The sequence below is a fragment of the Schistocerca serialis genome, chromosome 3 (genome assembly GCF_023864345.2).
Source record: "Schistocerca serialis cubense isolate TAMUIC-IGC-003099 chromosome 3, iqSchSeri2.2, whole genome shotgun sequence".
NCBI lineage: Eukaryota > Metazoa > Arthropoda > Insecta > Orthoptera > Acrididae > Schistocerca > Schistocerca serialis.
The window spans coordinates 355,627,977-355,647,424 of NC_064640.1; the positions used below are offsets into that span (position 1 = coordinate 355,627,977).

Genomic DNA, 19,448 nt, shown 5'->3' on the forward strand with positions numbered 1-19,448 from the left:
GTTTTGTGGCCAATAATATGCCTAAAATGGAGTGGCCTGCTTAGAGTGCCGGCATGAACGCAAAGAAAAACCTTTAGCGTGAGTCAGAACGTCAACTTTACTCCAGACCCCAGCATCCAACATCACTACCATCTCTGGTTTCGACTCTCGAGGAAGAATGCCATTCCTCCACAGTCATTGAGACACGTCATTGAACGTGTCCCCAGCAGAACTGAAGTCGTTATAAAGGCGAAGGAAGCACGCACCCCTTATTAACGTCCACTAATAGGTGTCTGGATACTTTTGATCATATAGTGTATGTAAATATTGTACGGTACCCGTTGACAAACCGCCACAGCCACAAAGTGAGGGTAGGCGGTTTGCGAGCGACTGACCTGTGGCGGGTGACTTGTTCCTGTGCAGGCGGGCGCGTGGGCGGTGAGCGGGCTGCGGGTGCTGCTTGGCGGCTGTCCGGCGCTGTGGCTGCGGGGGCGGCGCGTGCGACTGCCAGCGCGTCGTCGTCATCTTGGTGAAGGCGAACGGCTCCAGCAGCGTCATCGCGTCCATCATCCGCGTCACCTGGTGCAGCACAGAGTGCGACGACCTCGGGCTGCAACACAGCACGCAGTCGGCTAAATGCGTTCTGCCGATCTCTGCCTATCATGTGTTAGCATTGCCAGGGGGAACATTTGCTGTATGCTCGGACAACGAATGCACAATAAAAATCTCTACCAGTTCCATTATTTATATGACTGAACATCTCCTGGAACAGAAGTAATATCGTATGGGAAAGACGTGGAATCTATTGTTTCTTGACGAGACCACAAGTTGCGGTAATAAGTTACACGTATAAAAGACAGAGCTATTTATCTCGAGATAATATAGACAAATGGTGATGCCAATTCGCACGGGTACAAAATGGAACTGTTGCTTTGAAATAAAAATACCCCACTTGGCGACAGTAAGTGATACGTACGCAAGACAATGTCTGTTGTTTGTATGGGGTGATCCAAACGTCAGTTAAAATTAGAAAATTCAATACTTCGCGGGGAAATGTAGACAGAGAGGTAAAAATATACACACATGCTTGGAATTAGATGGGGTTTTCTTGAAACCAAAAAAGTTCAGCAAATCACCAGCGCATGGCGTTTCACATAATAAACACATCAAAAAAATTTTGCTTCACCTCGGTTCCGAGAGTTCCGGAACCTGTTCAGAAAATTGGTATACAGATAAACATAAACATCATTTCCGCCATTTTTATTGCTCATGAAACCCACACATTGCATATTGCACCACCATACAGCGAGGCCTTCAGAAGTGGTGGTCCAGATTACTGTACACGTCGGTACCCCTAATACCCAGTAGCACGTCCTCTTGCACTGATGCATGCCTGTATTCGTTGTGGCATACTATCCACAAGTTAATCAAGGCACTGTTGGTCCAGATTGTCCCACTCTTCAACGGCGATTCAGAGTAGATGCCTCAGAGTGCTTGTTGGGTCACGTCGTCCATAAACAGCCCTTTTCAATCTATCCCAGGTATGTTCGATAGGGTTCATGTCTGGAGAACATGCTGGTCACTCTAGTCGAGAGATGTTGTTATCCTGAAGGAAGTCATTCACAAGATGTGCACGACGGGGGCGCTAATCGTCGTCCATGAAGACGAATACCTCACCCATATACTGCTGATATAGTTGTACTATAGGTCGGAGGATGGCATTGACGTATCGTACTTCCGTTACGGTGCCTTCCATGACCACCAGCGGCGTACGTCGGTCCCACATAATGCCATCCCAAAACAGAAGGGAACCTCCACCTTGCTACACTCGCTGGACAGTGTATCTAAGGCGTTTGGCGTGACCGAGTTGCCTCCAAACACGTCTCCGATGATTGTCTGGTTGAAGGCACATGCGACACTCATCGTTGAAGAGAACGCGATGCCGATCCTGAGCGGCTCTTTCGGAATGTTGTTGGGCAAATCTATACCGTACTGCATGGTGTCGTGGTTGCACAGATGGATCTCGCCTTGGACGTCGGGAGTGAAGTTACGCATGATGTAGCCTATTGCGCTCAGTTTGAGTCGTAACACGACGTCCTGTGGCTGCATTATTCAACATTCTGACGTTGCTGTCAGGATTCCTCCGAGCCATAATCCGTAGGTACCGATCATCCACTGCAGTAGTAGCCCTTGGGGGGCCTGAGCGAGGCATGTCATCGATAGTTCCTGTCTCTTTGTATCTCCTCCATGTTCAAACAACATCACTTTGGTTCACTCCGAGACGCTTGGACAGTTCCCTTGCTGAGAGCCCTTCCTGGCACAAAGTAACACTGCAGAAGCGATCGAACCGCGGTATTGACCGTCTAGGTACGGTTGAACTACAGACAACACGTGCTGTGTACCTCCTTCCTGGAGTAATGAGTGGAACTGATCGGCTGTCGGACCCCCTCCGTCTAATAGGCGCTGCTCATGCATGGTTGTTTACATCTTCGGGTGGGTTTAGTGACAGTCAAAGGGACTGTGTGTGTGATACAATAACCACAGTCAACGTCTATCTTCAGGAGTTCCTGGAATCGGGGTGATGCAAACCTTTTTTTGACGTGTATACAAAAGTAATAATTAGCATAAAAATTGATTTTTGGGAAAGACGGTGTTTTTTGTAACACATGCTCAACATATCGGCTGTCATTCATCAACAATACCTGTAGTGGAGCGACAATGTTGTGAACAGCACTGAACAGTAGGTATGGTGAGAAACTGCCGTCGGATGTTTTCTTTTAGCATTCCTAATGAAATCGGATGATCGTGGTAGGCTTGCGACTGCAGATGACCCCACAATCAATAATGACACGGATTAAGGGCTGGGGACTTGGGAGGTCAAGGATGACGGACGTGACAACGCAGCATTCGATCCTCACCAAGCGATGTACACAAGACGTCTTTCACAAGCATAGCAATATGGAGAGGAGCGCCATACTGAATAAAGGTCGTACCTTGCAGCACGTGTTTATAAACCTTCTCTCATTACAGCTCATTTTATACACGATTCTCATGCGGCGTCACCGACATTTTACTGTCCAGCATTGTCTGTTAGCCAGTTTTTGCACTCGTTTTTGGTTTCAGTGAAACACCATGTCATTTCAGGCATGTATATCAATTTTTACCTCCCTATCTACATTATTCCCTGAATTAGCGGGTTTTAAAATGTTAACAAACTTTTAGGTCACCCTGTATATTAAACGGAGTTACACAAATGCACCGTACAGCACTGACCTAGTTTGTTAGACCTCACTACATTACGTGAAAAGCGGCAGGATTGATAACAAGTGTCAAGTGCATTTGGGATCATGGCAAGCGAGTGCGCGTTCTTTAAATATCTGTGGCTGCATCGTTGTTACAACTGTAATGATATCAGTACGCTACATGGGACTCCAGGTAGCAGTAACTGAACATTTCAGTAGTAACTAACTTCTAGTACTAATTTGTTCGGATACTATAACGACGATGGAGAGAGGATATGAGAGCAGGTGAAAAATTAATTATTTAATATTCTACCTATGTGTCGAAGCTGGAACTGCTATAATTCCGACTAAGAAGTAAGCATATATTTGAACTAACCGTGATTATCCTTAAATTAGAAGCCTATTCTCGCTCACTGTCTGTCATCACTCGCTCATAATTTTAAATATTTGCTGGCATTCAGGTTAGATTTGATGGGAGGCTAAAATTAACTACGCTACCACCAACAAAATTTGATAAATGGAGCACAAAATAACGTAAACGTAGATTCAATTCTGTTCAAAATAACTGCAACTTTCCTTCGCTCCGCTCTTTGAGATTCCGTGGCGTAGCGCATAGTGTCAGGGGACTTGAAAGAGTTACACGCGTCGTCCCAGGCTAAGATCATTACGCAGCACGAGTGGCGCACTCTGAGAAGAGAGCACATGTTCATGGTCTGCTGCAGTGGCAGTGCTGCGGTGTGCATCACACTGTGGGAGCGGCAGTTGGAAACGAACTCCAGGGCGTAAGTGAGCGCCAGAATTTCACGTTGAAAACGTGTACAATTTAGATATACAATTCTTATAGGTGAAACATCTAAATGATTCACAGGGTCACCGTGAAATTCGGGCGGTATTTAAACTAAATGCGATGTCACGTCCAGCCATAGTGAAACAGAGCTGGTAATCTGACAACGGCGCACAGACATGAGTCATGCTGAACGGGAAGGAAGACCATCGATATGGGCCACAGACGGAAATTTTCAGTCAATCGAGAAAGTGATTCACAGCAGTTACAAAGTTTCCGACGATGAGGACGTTCACACAGTGGTTCTCGAATGACTGCCTCAGTAATGGATGGATCGTCGAGGTGCTGAACGATTGGTTGAACATCCGTTCGTTGTTTTACAAAGAGCTGGTGACTATGTCGAAAACAAGTGTCACGTATGTCTGCCATTATAAAGAGTAGTACAGCATTCAATAAAAGTTTCTTTGCCTGCCATAATAACGTATAACTTACATTCTGAAGTCCTCTCGTATCATCTGGACCGAGCAAGATGGCGCAGTGATTAGCACAATGGACTCGCATTCTAGAGGACGACAGTTCAAATCCCCGTCCGCTCACCCAGATTTAGGTTTTTACTGATATCCCTAAACTTCTCCGGCAAAATGCCTAGCTAGTTCCTTTGAAATGGCCACGGCCGATTTCCTTCATCATCCTTTCGTATTCCGAGCTTGTGCTCTGTCTCATACCGCCACCACTAGTTTTCGGTGCTACTAAGCGGAATTGCCGCAGCTGTTGTAAGGAGACCGCGACCGCCACTCGGCACGGAGCGAACCAAAACACCATTGCATGAGATGCGGCAGTAACACCCTCTGGTTTCCACATTGCGTGTCAGAGGCCAGTACTCGCAGTACTGTCGGCGAAGCAGAATGGCAGGGCGACCACGGAAGTCGCAGGCCAGTTGCCCACATTCTGGCCGCAACACTGTCTTGGGGTACGTGTTTAGAAGCAATGCCCCGGCACTATTGGACACCAAACCTGTATAGATACCCATTATTTCCAGTAGAGATAATCGGAGTCTCGCAGCACCTACTACGGCTGTAGGTTGATATCAGGCAACAGGGTGACATGGTCGACGAGCCGACTACTGGCTCTAAGTCTACTCCCGTGAAGTTGGCACCTTCCACTGGTGGACCACCTCGGGTTCACTTCGGCAGTAGCTGGATTTCTGCCTCGGAGGTCAGCCGTTCGTGACCGGAGTTGTACAGCCGACATCAGCCTGTACTTGCGCTGTACGCCTCCGCTAGGAATGGCGAACACTACCGATGTGAGCTGTCATCCGCTACAAGAACCATGGCGGACTACCCTGTCTACAGGCGCGCCCTGTGGTCAATGAAGGAAAATTACGAGAATAAAAACATAGACACAAAATTTTGTATAGTTGTATGAGGAAGTGTCATGAACGACATACTATAAATCCCCACCAGTTGGGTGTGAGCGTGGTGGTTGGGGGGGGGGGGGGGAGGGGGTTAAATGTAACTTTTTTTAGGTTTTGTTTGAATGACTCAAAAACCATAGCTTCTAGCAAGACTGTTTCCCAGTAAAAAATTAAAATAAAAAACGTACTATTCGTATTTCCTCTACGACCAATAGTTTCGGCGTTGCTGAGGGATGGAAAACCCGCAGTTTATTAAAAGTAGTGTTCTGATGGTATCAAATTAATGCCTGTTGTTAGATGAAGTAGATTAAGATGAAATGTTAAATGTCTGTACCACGTATAAGTATCTTAGAGCCTACTGAGGCATAAATTATACTCGAGTGTGTAACAGGGTGGAGAGGGTGAAGATAGAAGTGCGAGGGAAGATAGTTCGCCAGACTGTGGTCATGCCATTCCCTCCTGAAGACAGAACAGGTGATTTCCACTCGCTACATCACAAGAAGCAACTACTGGGTGTTTCACAAACTTATTTAGACCCTCTGCAGCCCGCCATACTAATCACTGGCAAAGCGTAAGCGTTTCTGCGTTAGTATTAGTGGCACAGTAACTCATAACTGTATCCCATGTAGTGCAACACACTTTTGTGGAAAATAAACACACCATCCTGTGGAGGGCAATTGTAGTATAACGTTGTGAAACACCCTATAGTTGCTTCTTGGGAGGTGGCGAGTTACATAGAGTGGTGGGAAGTCACCACTCGCTCTTCGTTTTGCAGACATATGAAGGAGAGAAGTGCATGACTACAATTCGGCAGCCTACTTCCCTTGCACTTCTGTCCTCTACCTATGCCTCCCCACTCTCTTACACCCATAGAACACAATTTATCCCTTATTGCATCGCTACTGCACTTAAACGTTGGACACAAATTTAATATTTTTGTTCTTACCCCACCTTATTTAACAGTAAACAGTAATTTTTTACCATGAAAACAGTATTTTTAATAATCTTCAGCTTTTCCATCCCCTGCAACGCCGAAAATGTTAACTCTAAAGAAAAAACATATAATACCGTTTTTGTACGAAATTTAATGTAGTTTCAATTTGTACTGGGAATAATTTTCGCTAGAAGCTGCGGTTTATGAATTATTCGAGAAAAACTTAATAAAGTGACCTTTAAATGCCCCCCCCCCCACCCCCACCCTTACACGCCATTAATGTGGAGTTTTAGTACGTTGTCGTGAAACTCCTACCACCGTAAAAAATTGCGTCTACTTCACCTTGTTTGGTCTTCATTGTCTGGGCTACTGCCCTGACCTGCAGAGACGGTGTACGAGCTGCCGCAGGTTACCAGAGTCAGTCCTGCTCTGCTGTTGACGTTAAGCCGGCTGCTGATCGGCCACAGTATCAGTAACCGCCGGCAACTGTCGTCACACGACAAGCGGGTGTAACTGTTACGGAGCAACGCTAGGAGTGTTGTAACTTTTCTAATAAAATGAGTGAGTGTTAATGCTGTTTTCTTGGTCGACCACCGGTCAACAGCCTGGCTCAACCCACCACCTCGTCTCAACCCTGCTACTGTAGATGTCATCAACCTCGGGCCTCTACATTTGCGTGTCTGAAGCAACTCCGATACGGCTATCGGCAGCCCGACCCAGCATCTCATACCGGCTGCAGCAGTTAGCAGGAATAATTACAGTGGACTAACTGTTTTGTTTAGTTCTTCTACTTTAGCGTGCAGAGGATTTCTAAGCGGGAGTGTTATCGGAACTTTAGAGTAGTGTTTATGAGGTCGGAAGAACGGCTGATTTGTCAAAATTTCGTGGCAATTTCAGGGAGCACTCTTTATGACCAATAAGGTGCTTGTAGTGCAAACTATTAGGGCACAGTGTGTGTACCATGTACTGAGTCACTACTGTATCAATAGAGCATTTTAGGTGCCGACGTTATGACGATGGTGCTAGGCAGTGTAGGGAATTGAAGTCTCATGATTATGCGTAAGATGTAAGATAGTATTGTAGATTTGCGAGAGTCCACCTCCGTAGTTGAGTGGTCAACGCGGCTGACTGCCAGCTGGAGGACCCGTGTTCGACTCCTGGCACTGCCAGGATTTTTTCCTTGCAGGGAGGTTACGGGGTGCACTCAGCCTCACGTGGGTCAATTGAGGATCTACGCGACCGATTAGCAGCTATTCCAAGATCAGGAAATCCGACAACGACCGGGAGAGCGGAGGGATTAGCACATGCCCCTCCATCTCGCATCCAGTGACACCATTGGCAGAGGATGACACGGCGATGGGTCGGGCACGATTGGGCCAGAAGGCGGAACTTTATCTTACCTTAATCGATGATTGTGAGAGGATATTGTCCTGATGTTGTTGCTGTTTTGGCTGATTTGGGGAAGGGGACCAAACAGCGAGGTCATCGTCCCATCGGGTTAGGAAAGGATGGAAAGGAAGTTGGCCGTACCCTTCCAAAGGAGCTATCCCGGCATTTGCTTGAAGCGATTTATAGAAATCACGGAAAACCTAAATCAGGATGGTCGGAAACAGATTTGAACCGTTGTCCTCCCGAATGCGAGTCCAGTGTGTTAAGCACTGCACCATGTCACTCGGTGTGTTGCTGTTTTATTATACTTAATTGTGTATTGGGGTCAGTGACAGAGTCCAGGACGCATGGTATTTCCGGGCGGGAGGTGATTCGTACGTTAATAAATCAGGTAAAGCAGTTAACAATGGACTTGGCAGAGACGTATAGGCAAATGGTTGATGTGAAAGAAGATGGGCTATCGTCCAGTTTATCTACTACATCGGTGGATTCAGCCGCCGCTAATTTGATTTCTCCCTTTTCTGGCAAACCAACTGACGATGTGTTGTCCTTCTTGGGCCGGCCGGAGTGGCCGTGCGGTTCTAGTCGCTACAGTCTGGAACCGCGCGACTGCTACGGTCGCAGGTTCGAATCCTGCCTCGCGCATGGATGTGTGTGATGTCCTTAGGTTAGTTAGGTTTAAGTAGTTCTAAGTTCTAGGGGACTGATGACCTGAGATGTTAAGTCCCATAGTGCTCAGAGCCATTTGAACCATCTTTTGTCCTTCTTGGGTGGTTTGGAGGCAGTAGCAAAGATTGGCGTTTACACAGATGATTAGCTATTACAAATGGCTTAGTTGCGGCTGGCAGAGGACGCAAAAGCGTTTGATAGGTATAACTGGGAGTTGAAGAAGTACTGTCTTCTGAGCGGTTTGAACAGTGGATCAATAAACGCTGTAGAAAACAGAATAGCGCGAGGTTTTTACGGAAACAGTTGAGTGGAACGTCGGGGAAGCACAATGATTCAGTCGAAAGTTTCAGCGATGGGATAATAAAAGTCAATTGGCATACTTACGAATTAATGGGAAGAGATGAAGCAAATAAGATTATCTTCCAGGACGAGGAGCATAAAGGTCCAGACGCTTTCCTCAGAGGTCTGCCGTCCGATGTGTATAAAAGCGTTCTGTGATGTAGCCCGAAAGACATTAACGCTGCCGTTAGGTTAGCTACGGATCAGGAGATAGATATAGCGACAGGGGTATGCAATAGGCGAGTCATTTTGTCTGCTGACGTGCGATCCTACAGGTGTGGGCGCTCAGGGCACGTCCAGAGGCAGTGCCGTCAGTCACAACGTGAGAACTGTCGTGTGGTTGGGCACCACGGGAAGAACTGTACAAGCAAGGGGCGGAATGGACGGGGGCGAAATGTTCAAGCGTTAAAAGCAAACGGGAACCCCATTCAATATCAGTGCTGCAGAACGTATGTGGAGGCGGAAAGTGGCGTTGTGGGAGTGGTAAGCGACTAGGGGCGTACATTTTATTGGGGACAGGGGCGCATGTGTCAGTGGCAAATCTTCACCTCGTTGGTAGGAAACAATTAAACGCCCTTCACTATAGTTTGCAGGGGGTAGGAGACGGTGACGAAGTAACTGGTTTCAGCAATATTATGTTTTAGGTGGGGGCAGAATGAGTTCATGAGTGCGTCGAATAGCTGTATAATGTAACTAAAGGTTGCTACGCAATTCTGAGTCTAGATTTTTTGCTCCACTGAACTTCTGTGACATATGGTGGACGTCAAGGTGACCATGTTCCAATTGGGATAAACTGCCACCAGCGAAATGCTATCGCAAGGTTCATCTACAAACCATTTTAACGACGGACAAAATCACTAAGGCTTAATACGTATGATATCTTCATCTATATCTAGATACATACCCCACAAGCCACCGTATGGTGCATGTCGAAAGGTAAAACATACAACATACCACTGATAGTCACCTCCTTTCCCGTTCCAGTAGCAAGCAGATCGAGGGAGAAACGACTGTCTGTAAGCCTCCTTACTAGTCCTACTTTCTGGTCCTTAGGCGAAATGTACGTTGGCGACTATGAAATCGTTCAGCAGTCAGCCTCAGAAGCTGATTCTTTAAATTTCCTCAGTATGGCATACGTCGCGAAATGAACGTCATCTTCCCTCAAAGGATTCCCATTTGAGTTCACGAAGCATCTCTGTGCTACTTGCTTGCTGATCGAACCTACTGGTAACGAATCTAGCAGCAAGGCTCTGAATTGCTTCAGTGTCTTCCATTAATACGACCTGGTGTGGATCCCAAACACTCTAGCAGTACTTAAAAATGGGTTGAACTAGTGCTCCACACACAGTCTCCTCTACAGGTGAAAAATTCTGCGATGAAACGAAGTCGACCTCTCGTCCTCCCTACTCCCAATCTGACGTTCTCGTTCCATTTCATGTCGCTTTGCAACGTTACACCTCGATATTTAATTCATATGGAGTGGCGAGCAGCACTACTAATTCTGTATTCGGAAGTCACAGGATTATTTTTCCTGCTCATCCACATTAACTTACATTTTTCTTCATTTAAAGCTAGTTGCCATTCATCACACCAACTAAAAATTCTGTGTAAATCATCCTGTTTCCTCCTATAGTCACTCAACGAGACACCATTCCGTACATCACAGCTTCATCAGCAAACAGCCTTAAATGGCTACTCACCCTGCCCGTCAGATCATTTATAGAATAAGAGCGGTCCTATCACACTTCCCTTAGGCACCCCTGACGATACTCTTGTTTCTGATGAACATTCACAGCCGAAGACAACTCACTGGGTTCTATTTCTTAAGAAGTCTTCTAGCCAGTCACACAACTGGAAACCTATTCCGTGTGATTGTACCTTCATTAGCAGTCTGCAGTGGGGCACCGGCTCAAACGCTTACCGGAAATCGAGGAATATGGAATCTGCCTGTTGCCCTTCATCTATGCTCAGCACGTGAAAAAAGGGCAATCCGTGCAACGAACTGAGGATATGTTAAAGAATTCTGCAGCAAATCGATGTTGAGGATAGTGGTCTGTAATTATGTGGGTCCGTACTTTTGCTTTTCTTGTATATAGGAGTCAACTGCGCTTTTTTCCAGTCGCTCGGAACTTTGCGCTGTGCGAGAGATTCGCGGAAAATGCAAGCACTCTCCCCGAAACCGAATTGGGATTCTATCTGGACCTGGCAACTTACTCGTTTGCAACTCTTTCAGTTATTCCCTACGCCAAGGATGTCTATTTCTATGCGCTCCATGCGGGAGTCTGTGCGACAGTCGAACGACGGTATATTTGTACCATCGTCCAGCGTGAATGATTTCTTAAACGCGAGATAAAAAACTTCACCTTTCCGTTTACTGTCTTTTATTGCCAACCCAGACTGGTCGACGAGTGACAGCATAGAAGCCTTCCATCCGCTTAGTGATTTTACATATGATCAGCAGTTTCCGGGGTTCTTGGCAAGATCTTTCGCTATGGTACGACGGTGGAAATTTTTGTATGCTTCGCGTATCCATCTTCTAACGGACGCACGAAGTTCTACTAATTTTTACCTGTCGATCGCTGGGCGTTCTTTTTTGAATCGAGAGTGCAACACTCTCTGCTTTCTCAACATTTTTCAAATTTTATTATTATCTGCGGTAGAACTTTTCGATTATTAATGCACTTACTTAGCACATACGTCTCCAGAGCGCGATTTACATTTACTTTGAATGCGAACATTAGATTAGGCTTTGCAATGACTTATTGATACCGAATAAAAAGAACATACATCAAAAGAGAAACAAATATCACTTTGTACTTCGAAATAGTGTTTCTGTTTTTCCTGTGTGTTTTTTGCACCTATCAGTTCTAGACACCATCTTCGTTTACAAAGCGGGAGAATTTATATGTCATGTGTTACGACAGACAAAGTAGCTTGTAACATCATAACTGAAATTGTCGAGTTTTAATCACAGTCAGTTTGATGTAACATTGTAAGATAGATATGTCAAAGCAGTTTTTAGTATTCCCATAGGGAAGTGGGGTAGATGCAGTATGAACTACACTTGAACTTGACAGTCAACAAATTGTAACTAAGGTTATTGGTGTTAGAATACTGTAACTATTTTGATGTACTTGTAAATTTTGAGTTTTAATGTGTATTGGTTGAACCCACTAATAAGTATGTTATGTGACACAGAAACCAGACAGCCTGTGCAAACTGTATGAGATGGATGAGAACCACGAGCGACGCATGTGGCTTGACAAACTGCTGCAGTTCATGGAGGAGCGTGGAACACCTATCTCAGCATGTCCCACCATCTCCAAGAATCCTCTCGATCTCTATCGGTTGTATGCTTACGTCAAGGAAAGAGGGGGCTTCATGGAGGTATGCAAGGTGCAGTGTTTAGTTCCATGGTAGTTCCATAGACATACTAACTAGATGTACTGTAAATAGATTTTCCTACTAACATATTTTTTAAGAATATTTTGTGATTGGAATTTAATGTGTTTCAATAAATAATAGAGCCATTGTGCAAGTGTTAAGTTTTTATCTGTGCGTTTGATAAGGAAAGAGAAATAACTGTTGCTTAAAAGAGGGTCAGTCAAAAAGAAATGCTTCTTGTGTGTGTGTGTGTGTGTGTGTGTGTGTGTGTGTGTGTGTGTGTGTGTTTGTTTGTGTGTGTGTGTGTGTGTGTGTCAAAGATTTCAAATGCAACTACATAGATTGGAAAGCACACATTGACAAGTAATCTACGACTTTTGAATATAATCTGTCCATTTCCATGGGTTTGGTCCATCTTTTTAACAAGGGCACGTAATCTGGATTGGTAAAATGCACAGTCCTGCTTCTGAAACCGTTGACACACTGATGTTTTCATGGCCTCCTCATCTTCAAAGTGAATCCCATGAAGAGCTGCTGTTAGTGGCCCGAACAGGTGGAAGCTTAATGATGCCAGGCCAGGGCTATATGAGGGATGAGGCAAAACTACCTACCCAGTTTTCACAATCTCTTTAGTGATGTAATGACTGATGTGTGGTCTTGCATTGTCGTTCAGAACAACAGCATCCACCATAGCTTATGTTGTGCAAACTCACTGTAGATGTGCTTTAAGCTATTTGAGGGGTCTGACATGGTTGACAGAATTAATTGTGCACCTCTGCTCCAAAAAATCAACAATAATCTTGCCCCCTGCATTCCAGAATACTGTAGCTATAATGTTAGCTGCCAGGCACGAAGTTTTGAACTTTTTCTTCTTCAGTGAGTTCCTTTGATGCCATTCCATTGACTACCTCTTTGAGTATGCTTCAGAAAAATAACCCATGTGTGGTCTCCAATCACAAATTTTCCCAAAACTCCTCTCCCTCCAAACAGAAGGGCTGCAAGAGTTGGCAGGAAATTGTTTTTCTTGGCCTTTTATTCTGCTTTTATTTCTTGGCCTTTTATTCGTCAGGTGCAGTTCTGAGACTCCTGTGTTCAGGCACAATGAGCGTAACAGGCAGAGATTTTGAAATCAGCTATTATTTCATATTTTCAACTTTAGTAACCTAAATGTGGTAGGTGGCTTTCATGGGAAAGTGTAGTAACACAACATATGAAAATGGATGCTGAAAAAACATTTTATTAAACACAGAAGAAACAGAATATAAATGACCGAACTTTTGAATCCACCACTGAACAGTAACAGTTTTCAGCACATAAATTTTATCAAACAATAAATTTATGAAAAAAACTACCATTTTAAGTCACTGTTTTGATGCTGGTGCCTTTCAACTTCTCTCACAATTACCAGAGGAAATACATCGGTGCACAGATAAGCAAAGTTGGCAGACTATATTTGTGACAGTTTTTACATTCATAGTTTGACATCCTTCTGCGACCCATTTCTGTAGTGCAGGTGATGCGTCTACGTATATTGGGATGTGGGAGAGGAGGTGATTTCTGTGTCTTTTTTGTGAATAAATCTTTTGAGTGAGCTTCGCAAGCTGGAGGGGATTCTAATCTTTTTCATACTTCCTTTGTGTAGCTCTCCAAGCACAAGTTGATGTGGCAGAGATTTTAGGTACACTCTTCTCTGCAATTTCTCCAATTGACTTTCAAGGTACATAACCTGGGAGTTGAGACCACCTACATTCAACATTGTGAATAAAAAACGATCACTGGCCAGCGCTTTGTGTTTCTGCTCATTTAATAAGTAACACACATTTGATATGCACTATCAATGCCACCGTCTGTTGAATTCTAGAAAGTGACTATCTCTGTTTTTTTTTCCATTTCTCCAGATTCAGGACCAGTGACATCATCATTGTGAAGCAAATGTACAAGAATCTAATTTTTTGTTATGGCGCAGTGTGTAGGAAACGAAAACCTTCCCATCATTAAAGCCAAACATACTGCTGTATTGTGTGTTCCCTTTTATGTTAAGAAAATCTGGTGGCAGGTGTCTTTCATTTTTTCAGACAGTTCCAACATACGACAGCTTTTTTGTCTTCAAATAGTCAAAAGATGAGAATCTGAATACCAGTTATCAGCAGTGATATTTTGGCTAGATCCAAATATGGGCTTAACCATTCTCTTGACAACTCCAGTAGGTTTGTTGCTGACACAGAAACCACTTCCAGACTGTAGTCCAATTTAGATCTCCATGTTCACTGTGTATATCATTTTAGCATCAAGAAGACCAAAATGGTTTATTCCATATTTGTTAGGTTTTGAGGGTATATACTGCCAAAAAACGACATAAACCATGTAAACCAGGAAGCATTTCATCTGTTGTGATGCTATCCTCAGGACAATAGCTCTTCTGACAATTTTTCATGAACTCTTCGAAAACTTCATGAATAGGAGCTAGCTGCTCAAGTTCCTTCTGTTGGGCTCTGGTAATTCAGGTGTCAAAATGAAGCCAACATATCAGACTGTTAAACTGTTTGATATTCATCACAAGACTTAATTTTTCAGTCTGTCACCTTCAGTCTCCCAAAGTTCCTCCAGACTTTGACCATTCCCTCCGTATGCACCTGCTGGGTACAACGAACCAATAAATGCTATTAGGTCAATTACATCTGTGTATCTGATGTCTCTCTCACTAGTGAAATGATCCTTGATAGTGTCAGTGTATTGATTTGCATATGTGATAATGGTGGCAAGGATATCATCGGCTAATAAATTATTCCAACACTCAACTGCACTTGTAGCATTCTAAGCATTTCCTATGACTCCAGGGAGGTGAGTGGTGATGATGTAAGATCCCGTTACGATGTCTTTCCTCAGGTGCCTTTTTGGCCCACATGGTCTTCTTATCTCTTCCCAAATAAAAGTTCCTTGTTTTGTTGTCTCTTCTTTCTTCATCTTGAGCAGTATCCTCACCATCTCGCTGCTTTAAAGAATCACCTTCACATTCTTCCATCTCATCTTGTGAATCAATGTCACTTTCATCACCAAGATCCTCAGACAGTATGGAGTCTTCCTCATCATTGTACATCAGCAAATCCTGTATTTCTTCGAGATGACAGGGGTTAGACAATTTGTAATAATTCTGAGCTGTATCTTTGAAGAATCTAGAGTCTAAAAGAGAGAACTTGAGGATAATTATGTACTCAGTCGGAATGTGCCTGAAAGGCCAAGCTTACTGAACTGTATATTTTTACAAGATATTCACAAAATTCACATTACTCATCCATTAAGTGAGCAAAATAACAACTCTTAAAAAGAACCAAAAATACACACCTCCAAAAGCAAAGATGTATTAAAGTGCAATGAGCATGAGAGGCCACTAACGTCACATCTGCTCTCTACAAAGGTCACGCAAAAATTTGTGGAGGGTGTTGTAAACACTGCCTGAAGATAGGAAGGTACTAATGGCAGGCAAATCCCACGCTGACTTATTTGGGAGAGAGGGAACAAAAACATTTCAGTTGTGCCTGTCGGGCCAATTACGCCCGACAGAGTGTTAATATTCTTGATACTCGAGTCGCACAAAGCTTTGAGTATCACATTTGCAGAAAAAATCATCATCATCACAATGCCATTACTGTGGGAGGTAATGTAACACAAATCATCCACAGTCACCTGGTGATCACCATGAATAATGTCATCGACTCACTTCATGTTGGGTGGAGTCACCTGCTGCTCTGCTTTTCATGAGCCAATGATCTGTCTTCAGCGTTGTTACGCCGACAAACAGTGCTGGTATCCACTGTTCCATCACTTTACACGTTTTTCTGTCTTTCATGAATGCCAATGGGCATTTTTACTTCTACATTTCAGGCTTCTATCACAGAACGCTGTTTAATACGAACATAGACTTTGACCACGTTGCAAGCAACTGCAGTACTGGCATCTGTTGATGCAGGAAGTTACCACTGCAGTAGATTAGAGAAGAAGCTTTGTAGAATAGTGCCAAATTCAAATTTTTAAATTAATAAGCATTACTGAAGAAAAAAAAAGAGGCACTGCTTGTTGACTGATCCTCAAAAGATTTTTCCGTATACCATGAGAGGTGGCTTGCAGGGTGTAAATCTAAGTTTGGATGTGTTAGGTTATGCGTGTGCTTGATCAGTTACACCCTTCTTCAGTACGAGTGTGGGAATGAGGTAAGATATCACAAGGAGCCATGTAGCTTTACTATGTAATGAATTGTTCTCTTTCCTCTTAATCTGAAACATCCATTTCCTGTACTTTTATTGTAACCAGTTTTATGATAATTTGCAGTCTAATGTCTGCAATAAAGAAATCCTGTTTTGTTTGTAGTGGTTAGCAATAAGATAAAAAATGAGTTTTGACGTATCTGACTTGTTCTGCACCAAAATATTCCCCATCTTGTTCATCGCAGATATTGAAATTTATGAACTCGTAACAAAACAAAACAAAACAAAACAATGCTTTACATTTTCTCTGTGTTTTTGTAGTTCATTAAACAGAGTAAGTAATTTGAAGACTGGTTACATTTCGTTAATCTTCAGCTTCACATACTGTGCTGGATAACCATTAGTAAAGAATTAATACAGTTCAGAATGAAGATAAAGAGGAGTGGCTGCTTGTCGTTTTAAGCCCTTCTTCAGTTGCTTCTTAATTGCTGAGCAGTATTTGCTCCTTTTTTTTTGTCTCGGATATTGAGATAGTAGGATTTTGTGGTCATTTGTGTGTGTGTGTGTGTGTGTGTGGGGGGGGGGGGGTTGTCTGTGTGCAAGCTGTTTTCCATAAACAGTAGCAGTTAGTTTTTTACTGTGTGAAATTCGACCAGTGCACAACATATTTCTATTTCATGTGTGTTCCAATAATAAGTGAAAGTTAATGTTGACCACCTCCTGAATTTTATGAATTACTTTGGAAATTACTTCCATTACTTTGGAAATACAGATTACAAAGGAATAAGGGTCTCACTTAAACCACTGAAGGTGGTGAATTACCTTCAGTTTGAGATTATTGTGTATGTAGTAAATGTTAAAGCTGAACTTTGAAATTTATTAAAAATGAATGCACATTAAACAGTAATGTAGTTAAGATTAGCTATAAAATTTGATGTCATAAATAGATAGTTGCTAGTGTTTTCTATTATTTGTTAATATCTTTGAGTTCAGATCTGTCAGTAGCATAAAAAATATTTAAATAACAGTTACCTTAAAGGGAAATTTTTAATTGTTAACCTGTAGCATAAGAAAGCTTATTACTTACAATGATTCTTCACTAGCAACCTACCCCTGGTTTGCATGGGTAACACTAAGTATCTATGGTCAGACAACTTGTCTGGCACATGGGTAATGAATTATCTACACAAACCTTCCTCATCAATCGACCTATCTATTAGTGAAAGCTGTATCAGTATCTGTACACTATTTCCTGAGATTATCCTTCACATTCATACAGAAAAACATGACAGGTGAATTTAATTCATAGTATGTATATTTTATAACAGCTATTTGTGTTTCAGCAAACACAGTTTTCTCATTTGTGTTTGATTACAAACTTAAATTCACAGGTCACAAAAAACAAAACCTGGAAAGACATTGCAGGGCTTTTAGGCATCGGAGCATCTTCAAGTGCTGCATATACACTTCGGAAGCATTACACGAAAAACCTTTTGGCCTTCGAATGTCACTTTGACCGTGGAGGTATAGACCCACAACCAATTATAAATCAAGTGGAATCTACTTCGAAGAAGAAGATGACCAAGACATCATCAGTTCCATCTCCAGGTAGTCCATAACACTGTACTGTTGAAATCCTTACAGAAAATTTTAATTTTATGTACTTAATTGATTTGATTTGTGCCTCTACAAAGCTGCTCTGAAGTGATTACTGACATGGGCTCTACATTGCTTTTGGCCCTTAAATTATGTAGAATATTGTGATCACATGCCATCTGATGCAAAAGAGTGGACAGAGGAATTGCAAGTTCTACTCTTCTCTCTTTCAGAAAAGCTTGCAGAATCTTATAACTTATGTACTCATATCCTGTTCATAACATATATTGTGTTAAAGTGAGTTGTTGAAAAAGGGCCAAAATGGCATATTTGGAAGTGAATCTGTAATAGAATATATTATCACAGTGAAGTGGGCAATGGACATTTTTCCATTGTAAGATAACGACAACAAGTGACAGTAGCATCATTCACGCTTTTGGTGCTGGTGGTGTGAAGTAAAAAAGATTTTTATTAGTTGTTGATAATAGTATTGGTATGTGTTGATGCATGAAATAAGTATTATACAAGGGAATAAATTTTAACTCTTGTGCATTGCTAAAAAGCACAGTTAAAAATACACATTTATATGTTGTTGAGGCTGTGTACTGTCAGTACTTACTGATGGTACACATTGTACAATATACGCATCAAATCATATAACAAAATTGAAGATACTAGTCAGTGAGAAGCCATTAGCGTGTTTAATATTACTGGAGTTAAATTCCGTGAGGTAATGTATGATCCAGTCACATCAATGCAACCACCTGTGAGAAGCATGAACAACCACCTTTTGCAGTGTGGGTGGGCAGAGAGAGAGTCAGTGAGGTTCTGAAAGGAACCAACAGGGATGAAGAGCCATGCCAACTCCAGTGCCATGGCCAGCTGCACTGGGTTCCTAGGCTGTGGACGCATTACGCAGACAGGCCGATTGAGATAGTCTCACGGATTCTTGATTGGATTTAACTGGTGAATTTGGTGGCCAGGGTAGTGTGGTAAATGCATCCTGGCACTCTTCAAAGCATGCAGCTACACTCAGAGTTGTATGACATGTTGCATTGTCATGCTGGTAGATGACTGTGCTGAGGAAAAAAAACAAACTGTGTATTGGGGTGGACATGGTTCCCAAGGGTATTTGCATAGTTGTGGTGATCCATTGTACCATCCAGAATGACAAGATCATTAAGGGAATGCCACAAAAATGTACCCCAGACAATAACGCTCCCTCCTCTGGCCTGGGCCCTTCACTTTTAGACGTTTCACGCCATCCGTGCCAACTACCATCTGCATGATGAAGCGTAAAACATGATTCATCAGAAAAGGCCACCTGACACCATTCAGTAGACTTCCAGTAGTAGCATTGGTGTGCAAAATACAGCCTACTGTGAAGCCGCATGCACAGCAATGTATACTAAAAGGTTGTTGAGACACTGTTGGTAATCCCTTGGTTCATCAGAGCAGTCAGTTGCTCAGCAGTTGCAGATCTATTCAATCCTACACTTTCTACAACCATTGTTCA

The 19,448-nt window shown here is 43.0% G+C and overlaps 2 protein-coding genes across 2 annotated transcripts in view; one reads left to right on the top strand and one right to left on the bottom strand.

The window, feature by feature from the left end:
* The window catches only part of LOC126470831 (katanin p60 ATPase-containing subunit A-like 1), a 105,769-nt gene extending 105,049 nt beyond the window's left edge, over positions 1-720 (bottom strand). The window contains exons 1-2 of the mRNA XM_050098847.1: positions 712-720; positions 375-636 (exon numbers count right to left, since the gene is read on the bottom strand). Coding sequence (XP_049954804.1) covers positions 375-636; positions 712-720 — 271 coding nt within the window. The remainder of the gene's footprint in view (positions 1-374; positions 637-711) is intronic.
* Positions 721-868: 148 nt separating this feature from the next.
* The window catches only part of LOC126470832 (trithorax group protein osa-like), a 66,351-nt gene continuing 47,771 nt past the window's right edge, over positions 869-19,448 (top strand). Inside the window, exons 1-3 of the mRNA XM_050098848.1 lie at positions 869-940; positions 11,949-12,137; positions 17,728-17,944. Of these exons, the coding sequence (XP_049954805.1) occupies positions 869-940; positions 11,949-12,137; positions 17,728-17,944 (478 nt within the window). The remainder of the gene's footprint in view (positions 941-11,948; positions 12,138-17,727; positions 17,945-19,448) is intronic.